This window comes from Amblyraja radiata, chromosome 17 (assembly GCF_010909765.2).
Source record: "Amblyraja radiata isolate CabotCenter1 chromosome 17, sAmbRad1.1.pri, whole genome shotgun sequence".
NCBI lineage: Eukaryota > Metazoa > Chordata > Chondrichthyes > Rajiformes > Rajidae > Amblyraja > Amblyraja radiata.
Window position 1 is genome coordinate 47,559,668 of NC_045972.1, and position 24,714 is coordinate 47,584,381.

Sequence of the window (24,714 nt, forward strand, 5' to 3'; positions counted from 1 at the left end):
TCAGCACCCCATTTTTATTGTTTCCAAAACCAGCTACTTCCTGGATTGCAGATAGACACAAACATGCTGGAGGAGTCCCAGCAGGGGACAGGCAGCATCTCTGGAGAGATGGGAGTGACGTTTCGTGTCGAGACATCCGATTCCTTCTCTCCAGGGATGCTGCCTGTTAATGCTGAGTTACTCCAGCATTGTTGGTTGTGTCTATCTTCGGTCTAAACCAGCATCTGCAGTTCCATCTTTACACACATACTTCCTGGACTGTGTGTGTGTGTGTGTGCTGGAGCTGGAGCGTGGACGCGCACGGGAGAGAGAGGGGAGGGGGCTCGTGCACGCGGGGCGGGGTTGCGCGCTCGTGCCCGCGGGGGCGCGCAGGCGGTAGCAGCAGCAGCAGTAGCAGCAGCAGCAGGATACATTGTTACTCCGAAGTTGTAATGAAGTTCCACTCATGAAGTTTTCCAGCAGCCACAGCCCGTGTGGATCGGACGCGGCGGCAGCGGCCAAGCCGGGAAGATGGCTGCGAATAAGGCGAAGAAAGTTACAAAAATGGCCACGAAAGCATGTCCGGACTGTGACCAACAGGTGGGGAATCTCAAGAGTATTTCAGCTTTAACGCCGAGCCTTTATGTGCCTTGTGGATGACAGACGAGATATTGTTCACAAACTTTACCCTGTTAGTTCCCCATTGGATATTCCTATGACCTTGGCACTGGTTTTTTTTTAACCAGATATTTCATTTTGAAACTGCAGTGATATTGCACGATATCAAATCCCTCTTGCCTCTGGTTACCTACGCGATATGGGTATGTTAGACAATGAAAGGGAATAGTTAGTATTTTGGCTGTTAATGACTGTGGTATACACAGCCCTTAAATTAATGGTCTTTATTTCATCTGAAAGTGATTATACTGCCTTGGCGTCAGTCGAATATTATATCCCTCTCAAACATTGATTTGAACTCTCCTATTCCACAAAGGGGCGAATAAACTTTTAGTGGGGGGGAATTAAGACACTTTCAGCTATTTTTTTTTCGCATGCAGGATTTAAGCCGTCATGTGGTAAAAGCAATGCGGGCAGATCTAACAAACACGAATAGTGGGGAAGGGTTGACGAGTTAGGAGAGGCTTTAATCACAACAAGGCAGTCATAGGTTTACGCCTGGGCTGTTCAAATATATATTTTTGGTTTTTTTTTTGTTATGCGCTGAGTTCGCACTGCAAACCAACGCAGCCATTTATGCTCCATTGCCTCTGGGTTTCTACGGTGTTATTTGGGCAGTTTCATTATGCAGCCGTTTGTACAGACAGAGTATTTTCTCCCAGTCCTTAAAAAAACCCCATTTGCACAAGAAATGTCATCTCACGTTATGAAGAGGGGAAAAAAAGCAAAATGCTGCAATCTTGGCCAACTGCCTTGTCTTTATGGGTAGTCGTTCAAACGATGGAAATTACGAAATATTTTTAATCCAACCGACGCCAGTGTAATTCCATCCGTGTGAGTGTAAGATATATATATTTTTTAAAACGACCCAGAACGTATAATTATTTCCACTGGTCTGTGGGCTTGCGTGTTTATAATTTAAATATATTTTATGTAGTACAACCCTCTGCATATGTGGACGTAATCATATCCTCCCGAGTGATTAAATTGTTTGCCTAGACGCAGGACTGAAAGCAACGTCATTCCAATTTCAAATGTTTAATTTTTCAGATTCCAGTTGCCTGTAAGTCCTGCCCTTGTGGATTCGTTTTCATAAGTAGGAGGCTGCTGAATGCTAAACAGACTGAGAAATCACCGCCACCTAATTTAGGTAAATGCTGATGAAACCTGTCAGATTGCCGAGAAAAATGAATGATGGGTGGGGGGGGGGATGATAAAATGAGTAAGCAACACAAATTTATCATCCATTTTTAGATTACAAATCGGTAGCTGTATTACTGGAGCTGAGACGTTGGTTTCAGATTGGACATCTTGAGCAGGGTTTTTTTTTTTAATAAACATGTTTTTTATTCACTTTTTCATTTTTAGTTAAGAGTTGAATGAAGTCATTATTCATCTCACATATGGTTGATTTGGTCATTTTGCACATTGGACCATTTATGAGAATTTTTAGCAAAAAGTTAAAATGAGTTCTTGATTTGAAAGGCATTTTGATTTTCCTTTTATGTTAAAAGAAGCAATATTTTGTTTAATTGATCCCGTGCTGCTTGTATCCCGGGCATTGTATTGTTTGTAATGGCTGGCATATCATAACATGTAAAAGCATCTGTAAAGGCATTAAAGTTGGATAAAGCATTGTCCAATTACCACCGATTCCACACACACTTCCTGAACAATATCAAACCCTTTGGTGGGAAATAGACAATAGGTGCAGGAGTAGGCCATTCGGCCCTTCGAGCCAGCACTGCCATTCAATGTGATCATGGCTGATCATCCCCAATCAGTACCCCATTCCTGCCTTCTACCCATATCCCCTGACTCCGCTATCTTTAAGAGCCTGATCTAGCTCTCTCTTGAAAGCATCCAGAGAACCTGCCTCCACTGCCCTCTGAGGCAGAGAATTCCACAGACTCACCACTCTCTGTGAGAAAAAGTGTTTCCTCGTCTCCGTTCTAAATGGCTTACTCCATATTCTTAAACTGTGGCCCCTGGTTCTGGACTCCCCCAACATCGGGAACATGTTTCCTGCCTCTAGCGTGTCCAAGCCCTTAACAAAATGCATTTTGTGTTCCTGTACATCGGTGAGACCAAACGTAGACTTGGCGACCGTTTTGCTGAACACTTTCCATGGGGACCTCCCGGTTGCCAACCATCTCGACTCCCCTTCCCAATCCCACACTGACCTTTCTGTCCTGGGCCTCCTCCATTGCCGGAATAAGGCCACATGCAAATTGGAGGAACAGCACCTCATATTTCACTTGGGTAGATTACAACCCAGAGGCATGATCGTTGAATTCTCTAATTTTGAGTAACTTCTACTCTAACACTGGTCTCCCTCCCCCTGCCAACTATCTCCATCCTGGACCTTTAACCAGTTCCACGTAGGTTGGGGTTTATGATTGTCATGTCACAGTGCGGAAACAGGCTCTTCATCCCAACTTGCCCACACTGACCAACATGTCCCATCTACACTAGTCCCACCTGCCTGTGTTGGGCCCGTATCCCTCCAAACCTGTCCTACCCATGTACTTGCTAATTGCTTCTTAAACATTGCAATACTCCCTGCCTCCTCTGGCAGCTCGTTCCATACACCCACCACCCATTGCATGAAAAAGTTACCCCTCAGATTCCTATTAAATCTTTCCCCCTTCACCTTAAACCTGTGCCCTCTGGTTCATGTGCAGCGAGGTACAGAGAAAAGCTTTGTTTCGCATTGATTCCAATCAGATCAGATATCCAATACATAAATACAATCAAGTCAAACTCCAGTACAACAGGTAGAGCAAAGGGGAAGATACAGAGTGCAGAATATAGTTCTCAGCATTGTAGCTCAGTTCCAGAGACAGAGACAAAGTCCAATGTCCGCAATGGGGTAGAGGTGAATCAGACAGTACCCTAGCTTATGGAAGGATCGTTCAGAAGCCTGATAACAGAGGGGGAAAAGCTGTTCCTGAGTCTGATGGTGCATGCTTTCAAGCTTCTGTACCTTCTGTCCATGCTTGTAATAGAAGCCTATTTGCCAGGCGGACTCTTACATTCTGTGTACTTGTTTCATTTTGTATTGAATTGGAATGCCACCCTTGGCCACTGAAGCTCCACATAAGGGAACTCTCCCAAATCTTGCTGCCTCTCTTTAAGAATTTCCTTTCCAACTTCTCTGCAGCACCAAGTCTTTAGTCACCATATGTAATCTCACTTTAGGCAACATATCCGTTTTCATCCAATTATCCTTCTATGCAGCACCTCCAATTCTAAGAGCTGTACAGACGGGAACAGGCCCTTCGGCCCGCCTTGCCCATGCCGGCCAATTTGCCCATTGGCTCAGTCTCATTTGCCCGCACTTGGGCACCCATTCCCATCCATATATCAGTCCAAATGGCTTTTAAAAGTCACTATTGTATCTGCTTCTCTAACTTTCTCTGGCAGCTCTTTCCAGATACTAACTGGAAAAAAGTTGAGTTTAATTTAGTTTAGAGATACAGCATGGATACCGGCCTTTCGGCCCACCGAGTCCGCGCTGACAAGCGATCCCCGCACATTAACACTATCCTACACACACTAGGGACAATTTCCACAGGCACCAAGTTAAGTTACCTATAAACCTGCATGTCTTTGGAGTGTGGGAAGAAACCGAAGGTCTCGGAGAAAACCCACGCGGGTCACCGGGAGAGCGTACAAACTCCGTACAGACAGCGCCCGTGGTTGGGATCGAACCCCGGTCTCCGGCGCTGCAAGGCGGCAACTCTACCGCTGCGCCACTCCAGTTGTCAGAGGTCCCTATTTGAATCTCTCCCCCTTTCACCTTAACCTTATGCCCTCTAGTTTTAGAATCCTCTAGCCTGGGAAAAATACTGTGAGTGTTCACTTTAACCCCTCACAATATCGTATACTTCAGTAAAGTGAAACCTTAGACGTTATTCTTAAATTAAAGATTTTAGGTAGATAAAAATGCTGGAGAAACTCAGCGGGTGAGGCAGCATCTATGGAGCGAACGAATAGGTGACGTTTCGGGTTGAGACCCTTCTTCAGACTGATGGGTCTCGACCCGAAACGTCACCTATTCCTTCGCTCCACTGATGCTGCCTCACCCGCTGAGTTTCTCCAGCATTTTTATCTACCTTTGATTTTTCCAGCATCTGCAGTTCCTTCTTAGAGATTTTCGGTAAATCATTTGCCTCTGAACATTTCCTGAGTTTCAGTTTCGGGTCAGTGTATGTGTGCTAAATAGCAAGTTTCTGTTTTCTCTTGAAAACCCATTGATATAATTAAAACATAATTGTAATCTGGGCCATGAGGACACAGCGTAGCCTTTAAAAAAAACAAAAACTGATAATGGCTCTCTCTGAATAGCTCATGGTAAATAGAGTAGTCTCCCTGTTGGATTGCAACCGTGTCGTGGTCGGTGAGCTTGTGTGTCTCAGTGACCCCTAGAGCTATGCCAGCGGGAGATTCGTCTCCTGTTAGGGTCTCCCATGCTGGATAGGTCGAAGGGTCGAGGCGAGACGAAGAGCGATCCACTGGTCCTCCAGGTTGGAGGTTGAGCACACGGCTAACAACCCTGTCTCGTAAAACAAATATGTTACAGAAACAGCAACTGAAGGAATCAACACTGCTGAGTGGAGGACCTTCGATGCTGCCCCTACATGCCAGGAGGCAGAATAGAAACATAGAAAATAGGTGCAGGAGTAGGCCATTCGGCCCTTCGAGCCTGCACCGCCATTCAATATGATAATGCCTGATCATCCAACTCAGTATCCTGTACCTGCCTTCTCTCCATACCCCCTGATCCCTTTAGCAACAAGGGCCACATCTAACTCCCTCTTAAATATAGCCAATGAACTGGCCTCAACTGCCTTCCGTGGCAGAGAATTCCAGAGATTCACCACTCTCTGTATGGGGTAGTAAGTAAGTAAGTAAATAGAGTAGTGCCCTGTATGAACAGTTATTCTTCTGCCAACTTGAAATAATGTTCCTTCTGCAGTTGTACAGAGCCCTAGTGAGGCCACAACTGGAGTATTGTGTGCAGTTTTGGTCCCCTAATTTGAGGAAGGACATTCTTGCTATTGAGGGAGTGCAGCGTAGGTTTACAAGGTTAATTCCCGGGATGGCGGGACTGTCATATGCTGAGAGAATGGAGCAGCTGGGCTTGTATACTCTGGAGTTTAGAAGGATGAGAGGGATTCTCATTGAAACATATAAGATTGTTAAGGGCTTGGACACGCTAGAGGCAGGAAACATGTTCTCGATGTTGGGGGAGTCCAGAACCAGGGGCCACAGTTTAAGAATAAGGAGTAAGCCATTTAGAAGGAAACACTTTTTCTCACACAGAGTGGTGAGTTTGTGGAATTCTCTGCCTCAGAGGGCGGTGGAGGCAGGTTCTCTGGATGCTTTCAAGAGAGAGCTAGATAGGGCTCTTAAAAATAGCGGAGTCAGGGGATATGGGGAGAAGGCAGAAACGGGGTACTGATTGGGGATGATCAGCCATGATCACATTGAATGGCGGTGCTGGCTCGAAGGGCCGAATGGCCTACTCCTGCACCTATTGTCTATTGGCTGACTTATTTTAAACCCAATTTTTAATGTTTTACAATTAATGCAGTCAGAATGCTGTCGCTTAATGATTGAACTTTGCTAATAATTTCTGGTAAGTTTTAGTTCGGATTCAGATTCACATTTATTGTCACATGCACCAATTTAAAGTCCAGTGATATTTGAGTTACCATGCAGCCACACTATTAAAAGAACGATATAACTGAACATAAACATCCAATACAGTGATCACTGTGATGGAAGGCAATAAAGTTCAGTCAGTCTTCCTCCTTTTGTTAATCTAGGATGTAGTAATCAGCTATTTTCCTTTTTTCAAATGTCTAAACACTGGAGGGAGATGGAGAGAGTTTAAAAGAGATTGCGGGCCAGTTTGTGTTTCCAGGTGGTGGAGGCAGATACCATAGTGGCTTTTGGGAGGCTTTTAGATAGCAAAAAAAGACGCAGAGTGCTGGAGTGACTCAGCAGGTCAGGCAGCATCTGTGGAGAACATGAGTAACTCAGCGGGTCAGGCAGCATTTGTGGAGAACATGGATAAGTGACGTTTCACAGAGTGCTGGAGTAACTCAGCGGGTCAGGCAGCATCTTTGGAGAATGTGGATAGGTGACGTTTCACAGAATGCTGGAGTAACTCAGCGGGTCAGGCAGCATCTTTGGAGAATGTGGATAGGTGACGTTTCGGGTCAGGATCCTATGCATGTCGTTGTTTAAATTAATCACCTTTGAGTTACTATGATGACTGCATTGCCATACCTTAATGCAAGGAAATAGAAAAAGGTAAACAAAATCATTGTACCTGTTCTTTTCATCCTTCCTTGCTTATACACAGGGGCCATGTTAGCGAGATTGCAAATGGTTGCACAGAGCTATTGTGTTTGAGTCACACACAATTAGTCATAGAGTCATTCAGCACGGAAACAGGCCCTTCAGCCCAACTCTTCCATGCCGACAACATGCCCCATCTACGCTAGTCGCACCTGCCTACATTTGGTCAATATCCCTCCAAATCTTTCCTATCCATGTACTTGTTCAAGTGTATTTGAAATACTGCTAATAGTGCTTGCCTCAGCTACCTCCTCTGGCAGCTCGTTCCATATACCCACCACTCTCTGTGTGAAAAGGTTGCCCTGGCTTCCTTTGAAATTTTTCCCCCCTCACCTTAAACCTATGTCCTCTGCTTCTTGATTCCCCTACTCTGGTAAAATACTCTGTGAATTCACCCTATCTGTTTCCCTCATCATTTTATTCATGTCTATAAGATCTCCCCTCATCCTCCTGCGTTCTAAGGAATGAAGTATAGCGTAGAGTACGAAGGAAGGAGCCTGCCCAACCTCTCCCTTTAGCTCAGACCCTCAAGTCCTGGTGACATCTTCGTACATGCAGCAAGGAGCTAGACAACTGACTGATGGTCCTTATTGCAAGCGGGCCAGGCAGCATGTCAGGGGAGTGGGAGATACATAGACGAGGAAGTTTGAAGGTGTGAGAACGTGTCTTTAAAGGGGATGGAGATTAAGGACAATGTAGAATAGATCATTGTTAGCTGGGAGAAGGTGACAACAAAGCAAACTGAGATAAAATGTAGTCGGAGACAGTCAGACTTGTCGGGTAACTGGGGTGGGGAGGGGATGGAGAGAGAGGGAAAGCAAGGGTTACTTGAAGTTAGAGAAGTCAATGTTCATACCGATGGGGTGTAAGCTGCCCAAGCGAAATATGAGGTGCTGTTCCTCCAATTTGTGCTGGGTCTCACTCTGACAATGGAGGAGGCCCAGGACAGAAAGGTCAGTGTGGGAATGGGAGGGGGGGTTAAAGTGCTGAGCAACCGAGAGATCAGGTAGGTTTAGGCGGACTGAGCGGATGTGTTCAGCGAAATGATCGCTGAGCCTGTGCTTGGTCTCGCCGATGAATAGAAGTCCAAACCTGAAACAGCGGATGCAGTAGAAGAGGTTGGAGGAGGTGCAAGTGAACCTCTGCCTCACCTAAAAAGATTGGGGTCCCACGACAGTCGAGGGGGGAGGTAAAGGGACAGGTGTTGCATCTCCTGCTGTTGCAGGGGAAGATACCTGGGAAGGGACGAGTTGACCAGGTAGTTGTGGAGGAGATGTGGCCGGTGTAACGCATGAGAGGGTGGATGTTGAAACACAAGGAACTGCAGATGCTGGAGCCTTGGGCTGAAGAAGGAAAACAAAATATATTGTTTAAATTTAATGAACACCATCTGTGGAAAGTGTTGAAACCTGGTTTATCATTAGTTGCGGGTGAATCTAACAACTGTAAGGCAGCAGCTTTGGCCTGTTTTCTCGTGTTTACTTCGATACAAGTAAGTTTCCGTGTGAGGGCTCTCTTTATTCACACTTGCATCTTGACTTTTATATTTTATGGTGAAAGAAAGAGGGGGAAATCCCTCCTGAGTAATCTATAGGTGATGGAGGATTTCAGCTATTCTAGTGCAGAAGTTATGCAGTTGACGTTTAATCTCACAAAATAATTGCAGATTAAGTTGAGATCTGATAGTTTCTGATCTTCATTATTTGGATCAATTAATGTGCTTTAATTTGGTGACCTCTGATTGGAGGGTTTGAGTTATAAGAACTGCCACAGGCAAGTGGGATAGTAGACAATAGGTGCAGGAGTAGGCCATTCGGCCCTTCGAGTCAGCACCGTCATTCAATGTGATCACGGCTGATCATCCCCAATCAGTACCCCGTTCCTGCCTTCTCCCCATATCCCCTGACTCTGCTATTTTTAAGAGCCCTATCTAGCTCTGTCTTGAAAGCATCCTGTCTCCACTGCCCTCTGAGGCAGAGAATTCCACAGACTCACCACTCTCTGTGAGGAAAAGTGTTTCCTCGTCTCCGTTCTAAATGGCTTACTCCTTATTCTTAAACTGTGGCCCCTGGTTCTGGACTCCCCCAACATCGGGAATTTAAGAGACCATAGAGATTGTCAAGAGTGGTCACATGGGCACTTTTAGACTAGACTACAGAGATACAGCACAGAAACAGGCCCTTTATCCCACAAGAGTCCGCGTCAAATAGTCATCCCTGCACCCCAGCACTATCCTACACACTAGGGACAATTAGCCTGCACGTCTTTGGAGTGTGGGAGGAAACTGGAGCACCCGGAGAAAACCCACGCAGGTCACAGGGAGAACGTACAAACTCTGTACAGATGGCACCCGTAGTCAGGATGGAACTTGGGTCTGTGGCGCTGTGAGGCAGCAACTCTACCGCTGCGCCACAGTGCGCCACCCACAAGGCCAGTCGCCAGGCCTATTTCTATGCTCTGCAAATCTATAACTCTGTAGCATGACATCCAGTTGTTTTTTCTGTATTGGAAATCAGCAGGTGATCTTTGAGATGTAGACAGGAGGAACTGCAGATGCTGGAATCTTGAGTGAAACACAAATGCTGGAGCACTTTAGCTGGTCAGGCAGCATCTGTGGAGGGAATGGACAGACAAAGTTCTGGGTTGGGACTCTTCTACGGACTGTTTGATATGTAACCTGGTTAGTGGTAAAGTATGCAGAACCAGGGGCCACACAGTCTTAGAATAAAGGGGGAGGTCATTTAAGACTCAGATGAGAAAAAACTTTCTCACCCAGAGAGTTGTGAATTTGTGGAATTCCCTGCCACAGACGGCAGTGGAGGCCAAGTCACTGGATGGATTTAAGAGAGAGTTAGATAGAGCTCTAGGGGCTAGTGGAGTCAAGGGATATGGGGAGAAGGCAGGCACGGGTTATTGATAGGGGACGATCAGCCATGATCACAATGAATGGCGGTGCTGGCTCGAAGGGCCGAATGGCCTCCTCCTGCACCTATTTTCTATGTTTTTCTATTACCAAGCAAGATGCTGGAGTGTGCTGGATAATTTGTTGTTTCCACCACTCAATGTTTAGAAAAGTTACTCCAGCATTTTGTGTCTATTTTCAGTATAAACCAGCATTTACAGTTCCTTTCGTCACATCCCAAAGACATTCAGGTTTGTAGGTTAATTGGCTTCTGTAAATTGCCCCTCGTGTGCAGGGAGTGGATGGGAAAGTGGGATAACGTAGAACTAGTGTGAGCGGGTGATCGATGGTTGGCATGGCCTCATTGGACCGTAAGGTCCTGTTTCTATGCTGTTGCTAAATTAAACTTACAGGTTTATAAAGGTGTAAGAAGGAACTGCAGATTCTGGTTTACACTGAAGACAGGCACAAAATGCTGGAGTAACTCAGCGGGACAGAAGCTGGGATGTAATGTTAAAATTGTACAAGGCATTGGTGAGACCAAATCTGGAGTATGGTGTACAATTTTGGTCGCCCAATTATAGGAAGGATGTCAACAAAATAGAGAGAGTACAGAGGAGATTTACTAGAATGTTGCCTGGGTTTCAACAACTAAGTTACAGAGAAAGGTTGAATAAGTTAGGTCTTTATTCTCTGGAGCGCAGAAGGTTAAGGGGGGACTTGATAGAGGTCTTTAAAATGATGAGAGGGATAGACAGAGTTGATGTGGATCAGCTTTTCCCTTTAAGAATAGGGAAGATTCAAACAAGAGGACATGACTTCAGAATTAAGGGACAGAAGTTTAGGGGTAACATGAGGGGGAACTTCTTTACTCAGAGAGTGGTAGCGGTGTGGAATGAGCTTCCAGTGGAAGTGGTGGCGGCAGGTTCGTTGGTATCATTTAAGAATAAATTGGATAGGCATATGGATGAGAAGGGAATGGAGGGTTATGGTATGAGTGCAGGCAGGTGGGACTAAGGGAAAAAAAATTGTTCGGCGCGGACTTGTAGGGCCGAGATGGCCTGTTTCCGTGCTGTAATTGTTATATGGTTATATGGTTATATGGGACAGGCAGCATGTCTGGAAAGAAGGAATGGGTGATGTTTCTGGTCGAGACCCTTCTTCAGACTGATGTCAGGGGAGTGGGAGATATATGGATAAGGAAGTGTAAGGTGTGAAAATAGAACAAAGGAGATGGAGATCAAGGAATATGTAGAATAGATCATTGTTAGCTGGGAGAAGGTAACAACAAAGCAAACAGAGATAAAATGTAGTTGGAGACAGTAAGACTGGTCGGAGACCTGGGAAGGGGGAGGGGTAGAGAGAGGGGTGAAAGCAAGGGTTACTTAACATTGACTTCTCTAACTTCAAGTAACCATTGCTTTCCTTAAAAGGAATTGAATATATATATTTTAATTTATACAGATCATGTTTTTTAAAATTATTGTAATGAAAAATCTGCACAAATAATAATGTTCACTTTAAATTTGACACTAGGGACGTGTACCAAAAATAACAGGCTTGAAATAAGCATATATTTTGGTATTTGCAAATTTTCTTTTTACGGCCCTGTTTTACTAGATTATAGTGAGTTAACTTCTATTACAGTTTTTGAAATATGAATTTGAACTCTTGAAGGAATTTTCAAACATAGAATTTTAAATAGGACAGCACAGGAACATAGGCCCTTCGGCCCACAAAGTCTATGCTGAACATGAAACCAAGCACAGTGCTGCATGGTGGCGCAGCGGTAGAGTTGCTGCCTTACAGCGCCAGAGACCCGGGTTCGATTCTGACTATGGGTGCTGGCTGTATGGAGTTTGTACGTTCTCCCTGTGACTGCGTGGGTTTTCTCCGGGTGATCCGGTTTCCTCCCACACTCCAAAGACGTCCAGGTTTGTAGGTTAATTGCCTTCAGTAAATTGTCCCCATTGTGTAGGATAATGCTCGTGTACGGGCGATTGTTGGTCAGCGTGGGCCGAAGGGCCTGTTTCCATGCTATCTCTCTGAATAAACGATCTCATTTGGATACAGGTTCCAGTTTGACATAAACTGGGCAGCTTTGCTGTTGAAAGAACATTATTGAGGATGTTGCCAGGACTTGAAGGGCCTGAGCTATAGGGGCAGGTTGGGCAGGCTAAGACATTATTCCTTGGGGTGATCTTATAGAGGTGTATAAAACCATGAGGGGAATAGATAAGGTGAATGCACTGAATCTTGTATCCAGGTTTTGGGAATCAACCAGAGGTTGAGGTGAGGGAGGTAAGATTTAATCAGCCATGATCATATTGAATGGAGGTGCTGGCTCGAAGGGCCGACCGGCCTACTCCTGTACCTATTTTCTATGTTAATGGGAATCTGAGAGGAAACTTATTCACACAGAGGGTGGTTGAATGGAACGAGCTGCCAGAGGGAGTTGTTAAGGCAGCTACAATAGCAAGATTTAAAAGACACTTGCGCAGGTGCATGGATGGGAACGGGTTTATTTATTTATTTATTATTTATTTTATTAGAAGCAATTGTACAAGGATAAAACATTCGGCATCTAAAATTGTACAGCTTCAATTTTAACCTTTTAACCTGAAAATGAGAGAAAAGAAGAGAGGGAAAAAGTGTGAAGTGAAAAGATAGCTCGAAAAAGCACATAGAAAAGACCCCTAGACCACTAAAGTAGTGTGGCCAAAAAGTGAATAAAGATATAAGAGAGAAAGAAGAAAAAAAAAACAAAAGAAAAAAAGAAAGTGGAGATAAACCTGCCCCTCATTCCCCCCCCGACCCACCTCACCCAACCCAGAATTGGATTTAAGGGAATGGTTTAGAGGGATTTGGGCCTAGTGCGGGCAGGTGGGACTAATGTAGATGGGGCATGTTGGTTGATTTTTCTCGAAGGGCCTGTTTCCGTGCTGTAGAGCTCTGTGACATTGACCTGTGATCTATGATGGATGGTTTCCGTCTCCAGTCGTTTCTATGGAATGTAATTTGCCAGAACGCTTGTTGTGATTTGAAGTAACTAGCTCGCATTTTGTGGACAGACAACAAGTCAGTGGCTAAGAGGAGGAGGACAGACAGAGCGCGTCGGGAGAAAGCCAATTCTCCTCTCACCAAAGATCTGGAAAACCGAAAGCGGTCTCGATCGGAGAGCCACTCCGAACAAATTCGGCGGCGACGAGGCCGGCCCAAAACTGGCCCCAGCAAAAAGCACGATGATGATAAAGGTAATATGGTCACGGTCCTGACATGGTGGCGATCACTGGCACTCAACATTCCAGCGTTCTTAGATAGATTCATTGCTTATAAGTTCATAAGTGATAGGCGCAGAAATAGGCCAGTCGGCCCATCAAGCCTACTCCGCCATTCAATCATGGCTGATATATCTCTCCCTCCTTACCCCATTCTCCTGCCTTCACCCCATAGCCCCTGACACCCGTACTAATCAAGAATCTCTGCCTTAAAAATCTCAATTGACTTGGTCTCCACAGCCATCTGTGGCAAAGAATTCCACAGATTCACCTCCCTCTGACTAAAGAAATTCCTCCCCATCTCTTTCCTGGAGGAATGACGTTTTATTCTGAGGCAGTGGCCTCTGGTCCTAGACTCTCCCACTAGTGGAAACATCCTCTCCACATCCACTCCTTCCAGGCCTTGGTTATGGAGTAAAAGTCGTACGGAACAGAAGTAGGTCTTTCAGGCCAACTTGCCCATGCTGACCAAAACTAATCCCACTTCATCTTTCCTATTATACAGTGTAGGAATTAGAGACTTTGATGATTTTTTAGAAACGTTAGTTTCTATAGTCATACCGCACAGAATCCAACCCTTGAGCCTGACCACTGACCAAGGTGCCCTTCTAAGCTAGTTCCATTTGTCTTTCGAGGGCCAGCAGCCAACAAAGGAATTGAGTTGATCTTGGAATTTTAATTAATTATCTTTTTGTTACCATCGGTATCGCTGCCTTTCGTCAATAGTTTAATCAATTTGTTTTTGCTTAACTATCCTTCGTTCCTGAAGCAGTTGATTCATTGATTGATTGAAACTGGAAATTGCAGCACGGAACCAGGCCCTTCGGCCCATCGAGTCTGTGCCGACCATCGATCACCCGTTCACACTAGTTCTATGTTATCCCACTTTCTCATCCACTCCCTACACACTAGGGGCAATTTACAGAGGGCCAATTAATTTACAAACCCACACATTCTGTGGGGTGTGGGAGGAAACCGGAGCACCCGGAGGAAACCCACGTGGTCACAGGGAGAACGTGTAAACTCAACACAGACAGCACCTGAGGTCAAGATTGAGCCCGGGTCACCAGTGCTGCGAGACAGCAGCTCTACCCGCTGCGCCAGCGTGCCGCCCAGTGGAACTCTGGGCTTCTAGTAGTGTATCATTACGTTGTAGTATAAAGCTCTCTGAATGTAGCCAGGAATCAGCAGGGAATGGGTAATGCATGGTAATGCAAACACATGCTTTCTATTCTAAACCTGTATCTCTAAACTAAACGACATTACATCTAAGCCCTGGCATGTTGTATAATGCTACAATATGCATCATTTTTCCTTGAACTACACCACAAAAAATGCACAAATCTAACCACATGTAGGTCATGAAATATTTTTGAAAAATATCCTTTCAGTAAATTTGCAGGTCCTTTTGACCAAAAGAATAATCTCATCTGAAGAAGGGTCCAGACCCGAAACGTCACCTATCCATGTTTTCTAGAGATGCTGCATGACCTACTGAGTTACTCCAGCACTTTTTTTTTTGTAAAACAGCATCTGCAATTCCAAGAATATTTATTTAACAGTTTCTCCTGTATGGATTCCCCATTAGCAGTCTTTCCTCTCACAGTCGTTTTCAAAGGTACTGTAATGACCTAGTGTCATAGAGTTGATACAGTCTGGAAACAGACCACGTGTCCCAGCTACACTAGTCCCACCTGCCAGCGTTTGGTCCATATCCCTCCAAACTTGTCCTATCCATGCACCTGTCTAACTGCTTCTTAAATGTTGGGATAGTCCCAGCCTCCACTACCTCCTCTGGCAGCTTGTTCCATACACACACCACCCTTTGTGTGAAAAAGTTACCGCTCAAATTCCTATTAAATCTTTTCCCCTTCACCTTGAACCTATGTCCTCTGGTCCTCGATTCCACTACACTAGGCAAGAGACCGTGCATTTACCCTATCTATTCCTCTTATGATTTTGTACACCTCTATAAGATCACCCCTCATCATCCTGCGCTCCAGTGGATGGTGTCCCAGCTCACACCCTCTAGTCTTGGCAACATCCTCGTAACTCTGGCAGTCTGGCCATTTACAATGTGACTCTGAACCATTTCTGTGGAGCGGGTGGGGTTAAGTGATAAAGTCGTTGTGTAAGTTTCAGACCTTGGGAAGATCGCAATTATTTTTGATTTCCAAGTTCAAGTGAGTTTATTGTCATGTGTCCCTGATAGGACAATGAAATCTTCGTAGAAGTATATCAAATGATGAGAGGCATAGACTGGGTAGACAATCAGAACCATTCTCACCTCGTGGAAATATCAAAGACAGAAACATAGAAAATAGGTGCAGGAGGAGGCCATTCGGCCCTTCGAGCCAGCACCGCCATTCATTGTGATCATGGCTGATCATCCCCTATCAATAACCCGTTCCTGCCTTCTCCCCATATCCCTTGATTCCGCTAGCCCGTAGAGCTCTATCTAACTCTCTTAAATCCATCCAGTGACTTGGCCTCCACTGCCCTCTGTGGCAGGGAATTCCACAAATCTCTGGGTGTGGCTTTAAGGTTGAGAGGGGGAAAGTGTAAAGGAGATGTGTGGGGCAAGTTTTATTACACAGAGGGTGGTGGGTGCCTGGAACGCGCTGCCAGGGGTGGTGGTGGAGGAAGATACGATAGTGGCGTTGAAGAGGCTTTTGGATGGGCACATGGATATGGAGCGATATGGATCATGTGCAGGCAGATGAGATTAGTTTAACAATGTCATGTTCAGCATGGGCATTGTGGGCCTGGAGTTCTGGAGAGAAGGAATAAGTGACGTTTCGGGTCGAGACCCTTCTTCAGACTGAGAGTCAGGGAAGAGGGGAACGAGAGATACGAAAAGGTATATAGAGCCGAAACGTCACCCATTCCTTTTCTCCAGAGATGCTGCCTGACCCGCTGCGTAACTCCAGCTTCTTGTGGGGCCGATGGGCCTGTTCCTGTGCTGTCCCTGTGCTGTCCCATCTTCTATGCCCGACTTTTCACCGTTTGTTTTCCAGAAAGGCAAGAGAAAGAGGTCGACGTCTACGCCAGCCTCTCGGACGAGAGAGCCTTTGTATTCTCAGTGGCGCTGGCAGAAATAAACAGAAAAATTATCAATCAAAAATTAATTCTTTGACAAAGCGTGGACAAGTGGGAAAACAAACTACAACTCAGGATTCAGACTCTAGCTCGGTGAATTCCACCAAGGCGGACTTTGTACCCAGCCATTTCCAGCAATACGGTGGAAAGCCAACGCTTGGTCACTGCTGGACGACTGTTTGTAACGGCAAAGCTTCCAGACGCCATGGATGTGGGCATGCCGTCACTTCAACTTGTACACCAAAGCTGAAGCAGACAAATGCTTTGAATTCCAACCCCAATTTTGTACAAGAGTAATGCAGCGTTGAACTTTGGAAGAGTAACGTTGGTCGATGCATTGACTATGAAACGGGTGAAGCATAGGAATTAGGTTTTTCCTTCACTAACTTCAGCAGGTGACATTGGGGTCGAACAAAGAAAGGGAACCTACCTTGTTCCTCTTGTATATTTGGAAGAGATGGAGAAATGATGACCTTGTTTCAGATGCACGTTCTTTCTGTATTTTACCTTATTTATGATGTTGGTGTAATTAGTCTAAACACTGCAAATAATCATAAAATACTATCATAAACAGGCTTACGTTTCATACATCTTGTGATTCATTTTCAACTATTGTAGTATGACATTAGCATAAATCTATCCCAGGGATATCTTGCACATGGTCTGACAATGTTTGGAGGTCTGATGATTTTTTTGTCTGTAATAAATACATTTATATACAATGATGTGTGGCGTAAAGTCTTGAAGTAAGACGTTCCACTTGCAACCTTGCGTCAGTCTGAACGGAAACTGGCCCTTCGGCCCAACTTGCCCATGCCTACCAAGATGGCCCGTCTACACTCGTCCCACCTGGCCGTGTTTGGCCCACATCCCTCCGAACCTTACCTGTCCCATGTACCTGTCCAAATGTCTTTTAAATGTTGACACAAGGAACTGCAGGTGTTGGTTTACAAAATAAAGACACAAAGTGCTGGAGTAACTCAGCGGGTCAGGCAGCATCTGTGAAGAACATGAATAGGTGACGTTTCACAGAGTGCTGGAGTAACTCAGCGGGTCAGGCAGCATCTGTGGAGAACAGGGATAGGCAATAATTTGGGTCGGGAACGTTCTTCAGCCTTCTGTCTTTTTAATGTTATCTTGGCTCCCCCCTCTGGCAGCTCATTCCTATATGGAACGGTTCCCTCTGTGTGAAAAGTTGCCATTCAGGGTTTTATGAAATCTTTCCCCTCTCATCTTAAACCTGTGTTCTCTGGTTCTGGATTCCTCTACTCTGTATAAAGTCTGTACATTCGCCCTGTTTATTCCCCTCATGTTTTTGTACTGGTCTATATAACTGCTCTCCCTCCTGTGCTGGCCCTGTGAGGCAGCAGCTCTACCTGCCGCTCCACCCTGCCGTCTCATCCAATTCATTGACACATGATGAAAGAATGGATCGACTGGGCAACTGTGAAAAAGTGTTTCCTCGTCTCCGTTCTAAATGGCTTGCCCTTTATTCTTAAAGTGTGGCCCCTGGTTCTGGACTCCTCCAACATCGGGAATATATTTCCTGCCTCTAGCGTGTCCAAACCCTTAGTAATCTTATATGTTTCAATAAGATACCCTCTCATCCTTCTAAACTCCATCGTATACAAGCCCAGTCGCTCCATTCTCTCAGTCATAGTCAAACAGCACGGAGACGGGCCCTTCGGCCCAACTTGCCACCCACACTAATCCCAGCTTGGTCCTTATCCCTCTAAACCTATTCTCTCCATTTTTTAAACATTGTGATAGTACCTGCCTCAACTATGTCCTCTGTTAACACATTCCACATACAGTACCTACCACCCTTCACTGGACTTTATCTTGCACTAAAATTATTCTCTAATGTTTAGAGTTCTCATTCTTGCACTAAACATGTATCTGTACACAATGGACTGCTCGATAGTAATCATGTATAGTCTTTCTGCTGACTGGTTAGCACGCAGCAAAAAGCTTTTCACTGACTGAAAAACTATAAACCAGACACCTTTGTGTAAAATAACTTGCCCCTCTGATCCCTATCAAATATTTCCCCTCGCACTAAACCTGTGGCTTCTGGTTCGTGATTCCCCAATTCTGGATAAAAAAACAGTGCGTTTGCTCAATCTGTTCCTCTCGTGATCTGATACACTTATGCTTCTTGAAGATGATTAAAGCCCTGTCCCACTGTACGAGTTCATTCCAAGAGCTCTCCGAGTTTAAAAAAAATCAAACTCGTAAGCACGGAGAATGAACGTAGCGGGTACGTCGGAGCTCGGGGACTTCACTTAGTGGCTCGTAACGCTAACGGCAGGTACTCGTGAAGATTCGCTAATGGCAGGAAAGCTCGGGAAGACTCGTGAAGATTTTTCAACATGTTGAAAAATGTCCACGAGAGCCTCGAGTACCGACGAGTGGCCATTACCGTAAATCTACGAGTTTGAATCAGGGCAAAATCGGGAGAACTCTTGGAATGAACTTGTACCGTGGGACAGGGGTTTAAGTGCTAGGAACATTTTTCATGACAATCTCGTGGTTTCATGTTAATTTAGATCAGGGGTCGGCAACCTATGGACACGGGCCGGATCCGCCCGGTAACCCGAAATCATCCGGCCCGCAGGCGTATTTCTTTTCAATTCGTTTTCACGACCTGGGAATTGCAGCTAGTCCCGGGACAGGCGAGGGACCTGGGCACTGCAGAAAACTAATTGAAAAACACGTGAATACGAATGCGAAAAATAACACCAAGTGTCACACTATGGCGATAGATGTGGCCTGCCATCCGCTCACAGACATGGGTCTTATTGTCATAAACTACCTGAGAACTTCCCCCCCAACACTCAAGCTGTCGTTTGACGGCATCTGCAGGGAATGTCCAACCACTACATCACTTGCAAGATTGAATATTTGTTAGAATTGTTGAAGGGAATGTCGCAGAAAATAATGTATTTGAAAAGATTCATCGCAGCGGAGCATCGGGTAGAGCCGCCTCCTCACAGCACCTGACCTCGGGTGCTGTCTGTGTGGAGTTTGCACGCTCTTCCAGTGACCGCGTGGGTTTCCTCCGGGTGCTGTGATTTAATCGTCCATCCCGGAGACTTCCTCAAAGATTTTTGATTAGTACGGGTGTCAGAGGTTATGGGGGGAAGGTAGGAGAGTGGGGTTTGGAGGGAGTGATAGATCAGCCATGATTGAATGGCGTAGAATAGATGGGCCGAATGGCCTAATTTCTACCCCTATCACTTGACTTCATGACGTGCGGGTTTGCACGTTAATTGGCCAACTGCAAATTGCCTCTAGTGTTTGGAGAGTAGATGATAAAGTGGGCTGACATAGAACTACTGTGATTGATGGTCGGCATGGACTCGGTGGGCCGAAGGGCCTGTTTCCATCCTGTATCTCTGAATGAAACGAAACATTATCGCTGATAAACAGCTCTAGAACAGGTTGGAACAGATTCTAATTCAGCCGGGGATTCGTGCCACAACTGCACAATGTAACATTATCATCTGGTTAATAATTATGTTCATTTCATTTACAAAAGTGGAAATCATTTCATGCCAGAGTGTTTTATAAGGGATGAAACCAAGTAACAAATATGTGCTCGGTGAGATAGGTTTCCATCTCTGGGAAGAAGGGAAATCTTGCATTAAAATTACAGGCCTCAGAATAGGGGCCTAATTCTTGAAAACAGATGAGCAATGTCTCCTGCAGCATGTTATACTGTTGCTGTGGTTGTTATAAACCTGTAGCAAGTTAACAAAGAACTCCAGTGTATTCATTCCACAGGCTGGGCTTCTGCAACATTCACTGTATATTTGGAAATGTTCATTGGAAAGTTTCACGCAGCAGGGAGATGTATATTAAACGCAAGCAGGAGAGAAGCAGCACATTCATACTGCATTCAGTTTGTTTTTGGGGAGAGTGAAAATAAGCAGGCTTTTATTCAGAGTCATCTGTAAAGTGTTGGAATTTTAATCCTTCTAACTGCTAGTTTTTGCTGCAAAAAAATGAATGCATGTTCCTATAAAGTTGAGGAAATAAGTTTAGTTTAGTTTAGAGACACAGCGTAGAAACAGGCCCTTAGGCCCAGCGATTCCGCGATGACCAGCGATCCCCGCACATTAACACTATCCTACACACTGTTTGTGTCTCCCTCCATTCCCTGCATATCCACATGCCTGTCTAAAATCCTCTTAACCGCCACCATCATATCTGCCTCCACCACCCATTGTGTAAACACATCTCCATTATACCTTGTCCCTCTCACCTTATAGCTTATACCACAGTGGCATAGTGGTAGAGTTGCTGCCTCACAGCGCTTACAGCGCCAGAGACCCAGGTTCGAAAGGGTCCCTCTGCTTCCTTCCATAGAGCCAATTTGCTATCCATGCTGCCTGACCTGCCGAGTTACGCCAGCACTGTGTCTTTTTTTTGGTGTAATACCAGCATCTGCAGTTCCTTTTACCCATATTTAACTACTTAAATATTCTGCTCGATCTATAATGATATGGCTCCAGATTTCAATATGTTTCCACGCAACCAATATTTATACATTTTTGATAGCAATTAAAATATTTGCATACTGGTCATTAACCAAGGGGGAAGAAAATTATGAACACAGAGTGCTGGAGTAACTCAGCGGGTCAGGCAGCATCTGTGGAGAACATGGATAGGTGACGTTTCACAGGGTGCTGGAGTAACTCAGCGGATCAGGTAGCATCTGTGGAGAACATGGATAGGTGACGTTTCACAGAGTGCTGGAGTAACCCAGCGGGTCAGGCAGCATCTGTGGAGAACATGGATAGGTGACGTTTCACAGAGTGCTGGAGTAACTCAGCGGATCAGGCAGCATCTGTGGAGAACATGGATAGGTGACGTTTCACAGAGTGCTGGAGTAACCCAGCGGGTCAGGCAGCATCTGTGGAGAACATGGATAGGTGACGTTTCACAGAGTGCTGGAGTAACTCAGCGGGTCAGGCAGCATCTGTGGAGAACATGGATATGTTGGAACCCTTCTTCAGATCTGTATTGGAGCAGACAAAATGTAATAAAAAGGGACTGGCTGCTACACAGTCAGTGTTTACAACATATTGAAATGTTTCTGGTTTTTGTCCATGATTGCGAGCATCGTTTCAGCTCACAACTCCAGACGTTTGCAGCAAATTTATCAAAGATTAATTCAGCTGCAGAGAAATAAAATGGGAACTTGGACCTGGGTCCTCATCTGTTTTTTATTTAAGCAAAGTGCATTAAATGGAGGATGAGTGTGAAATGTCTGGCAGGCTGCAAGCGTAGACCTGTGCACAACAACATTGCAGGCCTCGACACATCAAGAACTTGAAACCAGACAGCGAGTTGCAAAGCATTATAACTGATGCCTTAAAAAATCCCACATGTAAAAAATGGTAAAGAATTAAAACCATGTCGGATTGGAACACACTGAAGACAGACACAAAATGCTGGAGTAACTCAGTGGGACAGGCAGCATCTCTGGAGAGAAGGAATGTGTGATGTTTCGGGTTGAGACCCTTCTTCAGACCGAAACGTCACCCACCCATCCACCGAGTCCATGCCGACCATCGATCACAGTAGTTCTATCTTCAATTTAAACCAGCATCTGCTGTTCCTTCCTACACTTTAAAGTGAAGATATGAACTAGTTTAACAAAGACGTATGGATTTATAGGTTAATTGCCTTCTGTAAAATATATATAGGACATAGAGCTGGTGTACGGGTGATCGATGGTCGGCGTGGACTCAGTGGGCTGTTTCCATGTTGTTTCTCTAAACTAAACTGAATTAAACTAAACTAAATTATCAGTACGGGTGTCATGGGTTATGGGGAGAAGGCAGGAGAATGGGGTTGAGAGGGAGAGATAGATCAGCCGTGATTGAATGGTGGAGTAGACTTGACGGGCTGAATGGCCTAATTCTGCTTCTAGAACTAAATTAAATAAAACTAAACTAAGTTTTCAGTCTGAAGATGGTTCCAGACCTAAAACATCACCTATCCACGTTCTCCACAGATGCTGCCTGACCCGCTGAGTTACTCCAGCACTTTGTGTCTGTCTATCTTTGGTATAAATCGGCATGTGCAGTTCTCTTTTATTACATTTTATTATGAAGGTGTTGCCTGGGTGACACAAGTCCAGAGATTGCTGCCCTTTGAAGAACAGTCACGACCATACTGAGGTGGCTGTGGGCAAAGGCCTCAAATAAGTGGTTCTATGCGGTGGCCAACTAAAGCGCAGAGAAGGAAATTAATAGGGTGGCACGGTGGGGCAGCGGGTAGAGCTGCTGCCTCACAGCCTCTCTGGAGCCCCTCCCCACAGCACACAGCCAATTAACCTACAAACCTGCACGTCTTTGAAGTGTGGGAGGAAACCGAAGATCTCAAAGAATATCCACGCAGGTCACGGGGATAACGTACAAACTCCGTACAGACAGCACCCGTAGTCGGGATCGAACCAGGTTCAGCGCTGAGAGGCAGCAACTCTACTGCTGTGCCACCGTGCTGACATGTTAATCTGAGTTTGAGGATGAGCAGTCTGCAGGTCCCCCAGCAGGGGGCAGAGCTGAGACAGTGGTGATGCTGCCATGACAAATACCTCAGGGCTGGGAACATCTATTTCACTTTCCAGTGTGCAGGCTTCTGCAAAATAGCCGATAAACTCAGGCAAACTGGAGCAAAACTAAAACAGCAATTGGTTCTGGAAATCCCAAATTCAATGGAAAAAGCTGCTGGAAGGTTTTGAAAGCGATTGAAATATCCAGCATTGAAACAGGCCCTTCAGCCCATCGATCACCTGTCCACTCCTGTTAGATGTTATCCCATTTTCTTAGCCAGGGGCAATTTTTACAGAATTCACTGTGCCGCTCTGACAAGTATAATGAGGAATAATAAAAAATAATTTCTCATTTTATCATTTCGCATTTTTAAAACACCAACTATTATTCATGAGATATACACAGAGTGCTGGAGTAACGCAGCGGGTCAGGCAGCATCTGTGGAGAACATGGATAGGTGACGTTTCTGGTCGAGACCCTTTATCTAGATCCAAAACGTCACCCATCCCTTCTCTCCAGAGATGCTGCCTGTCCCGCTGAGTTACTCCAGCTTTTTGTGTCTATCTTCGATTTAAACCAGCATCTGCAGTTCCTTCCTACACATTATTCTTGGCTAGTTTCCGTAGCAAACCAGATTTAATAAAAAGCATTGTGGCTCATATTCATCTTTACTTGGAGGAGGCTGGGAAAAGAGCAGAGTTGGGTTAAGATTTCTTCATAAACGCATGTTACACTCTAAATTGATCTTTGATTATTTTTTTACGGCAGAGACACAAGCTTCAGACTATAAGGCATGGTACATATATTCATGCTTCTCTTCCACATTCCCCTTCCAAGGCCTCTCTCTCCCCCTCTCTCTCTCTCTCGCCCTCTCTCTCTCCCTCTCCCTCCCTCTCTCCCTCCCTCTCTCTCCCTCCCTCTCTCCCTCTCTCTCTCTCTCTCTCTCTCTCTCTCTCTCTCTCTCTCCCCGTCTCTATCTCCGCCTGTCTCTCTCTCTCTCTCTCTCTCTCTCTCTCTCTCTCTATTCCGTTTTTAAGGCTGAACGTTTAAGACTGAATGCTGTGGAACATGGCTGGGTGATTTGTGTTCAGTTGTGGAAATCAGTCAAAAGGAATACTCCGACTCTGGTGAACTAATTCTGAGAAAAGTTTGTCAGGATTTTACCATGAAACAGGAACGCAACACCAAATTAAATGTATGACTTCCATTTGCTTAGTTCCTTAATTGGCTTCGAGCCATCCCAAGCTGCCAACTGCAAGGAACCACTTTCCAAAGTACAATGTTGCTGGATCATCTCATAGAACATAGAACAGTACAGCACAGGAACAGGCCCTTCGGCCCACAATGTCTGTGCCGAGTATGATGCCAAGACCAACTCTTACCTGCCTGCATGTGATCCATTCCCTGCATATCCATGCGCCTGTCCAAAAGCCTCTTAAACACCACTATCGTATCTGCCTCCACCCCCACCCCAGGCAGTGCTTTCCAGGCACCCACCACCTCTGTGTAAAAAACACTTGCCCTGCACAACTTTGTCCCTCTGACTTTAAAACTATGCATCAATTTATATTTATATAGTAAACAGTTTAGATTTTACCGCTCTGAGGAAGAACGTTAAAACGTAAACTGTATTTTCAAAGAAATATTTATGTTTATGTTAATTTACGATTTTTAAATGTGGAGATTGGGGATGTTGGGGGAGTCCAGAACCAGGGGCCACAGTTTAAGAATAAGGAGCAAGCCATTTAGAACGGAGACGAGGAAACACTTTTTCTCACAGAGAGTGGTGAGTCTGTGGAATTCTCTGCCTCAGAGGCGGTAGAGGCAGGTTCTCTGGATG

The 24,714-nt window shown here is 45.2% G+C and overlaps 1 protein-coding gene across 2 annotated transcripts; it reads left to right on the forward strand.

Annotated features, from left to right (window-relative positions):
- Positions 1 to 338: 338 nt before the first annotated feature.
- On the forward strand, positions 339 to 17,030 carry c17h16orf87 (chromosome 17 C16orf87 homolog). Of its 2 annotated transcripts, XM_033036412.1 has the most exons (4): positions 339 to 579; positions 1,708 to 1,807; positions 13,003 to 13,185; positions 16,227 to 17,027. In XM_033036412.1, exons 1-4 carry the CDS (start codon positions 511 to 513, stop codon positions 16,343 to 16,345), a joined length of 471 nt encoding a protein of 156 aa, XP_032892303.1. In that variant the 5' UTR covers positions 339 to 510; the 3' UTR covers positions 16,346 to 17,027. The 2 variants fall into 2 exon arrangements, with proteins under 2 accessions (XP_032892303.1, XP_032892304.1); XM_033036413.1 differs by lacking the exon at positions 13,003 to 13,185 and having other exon boundaries at positions 16,227 to 17,030.
- The last annotated feature ends 7,684 nt before the right edge of the window (positions 17,031 to 24,714 follow it).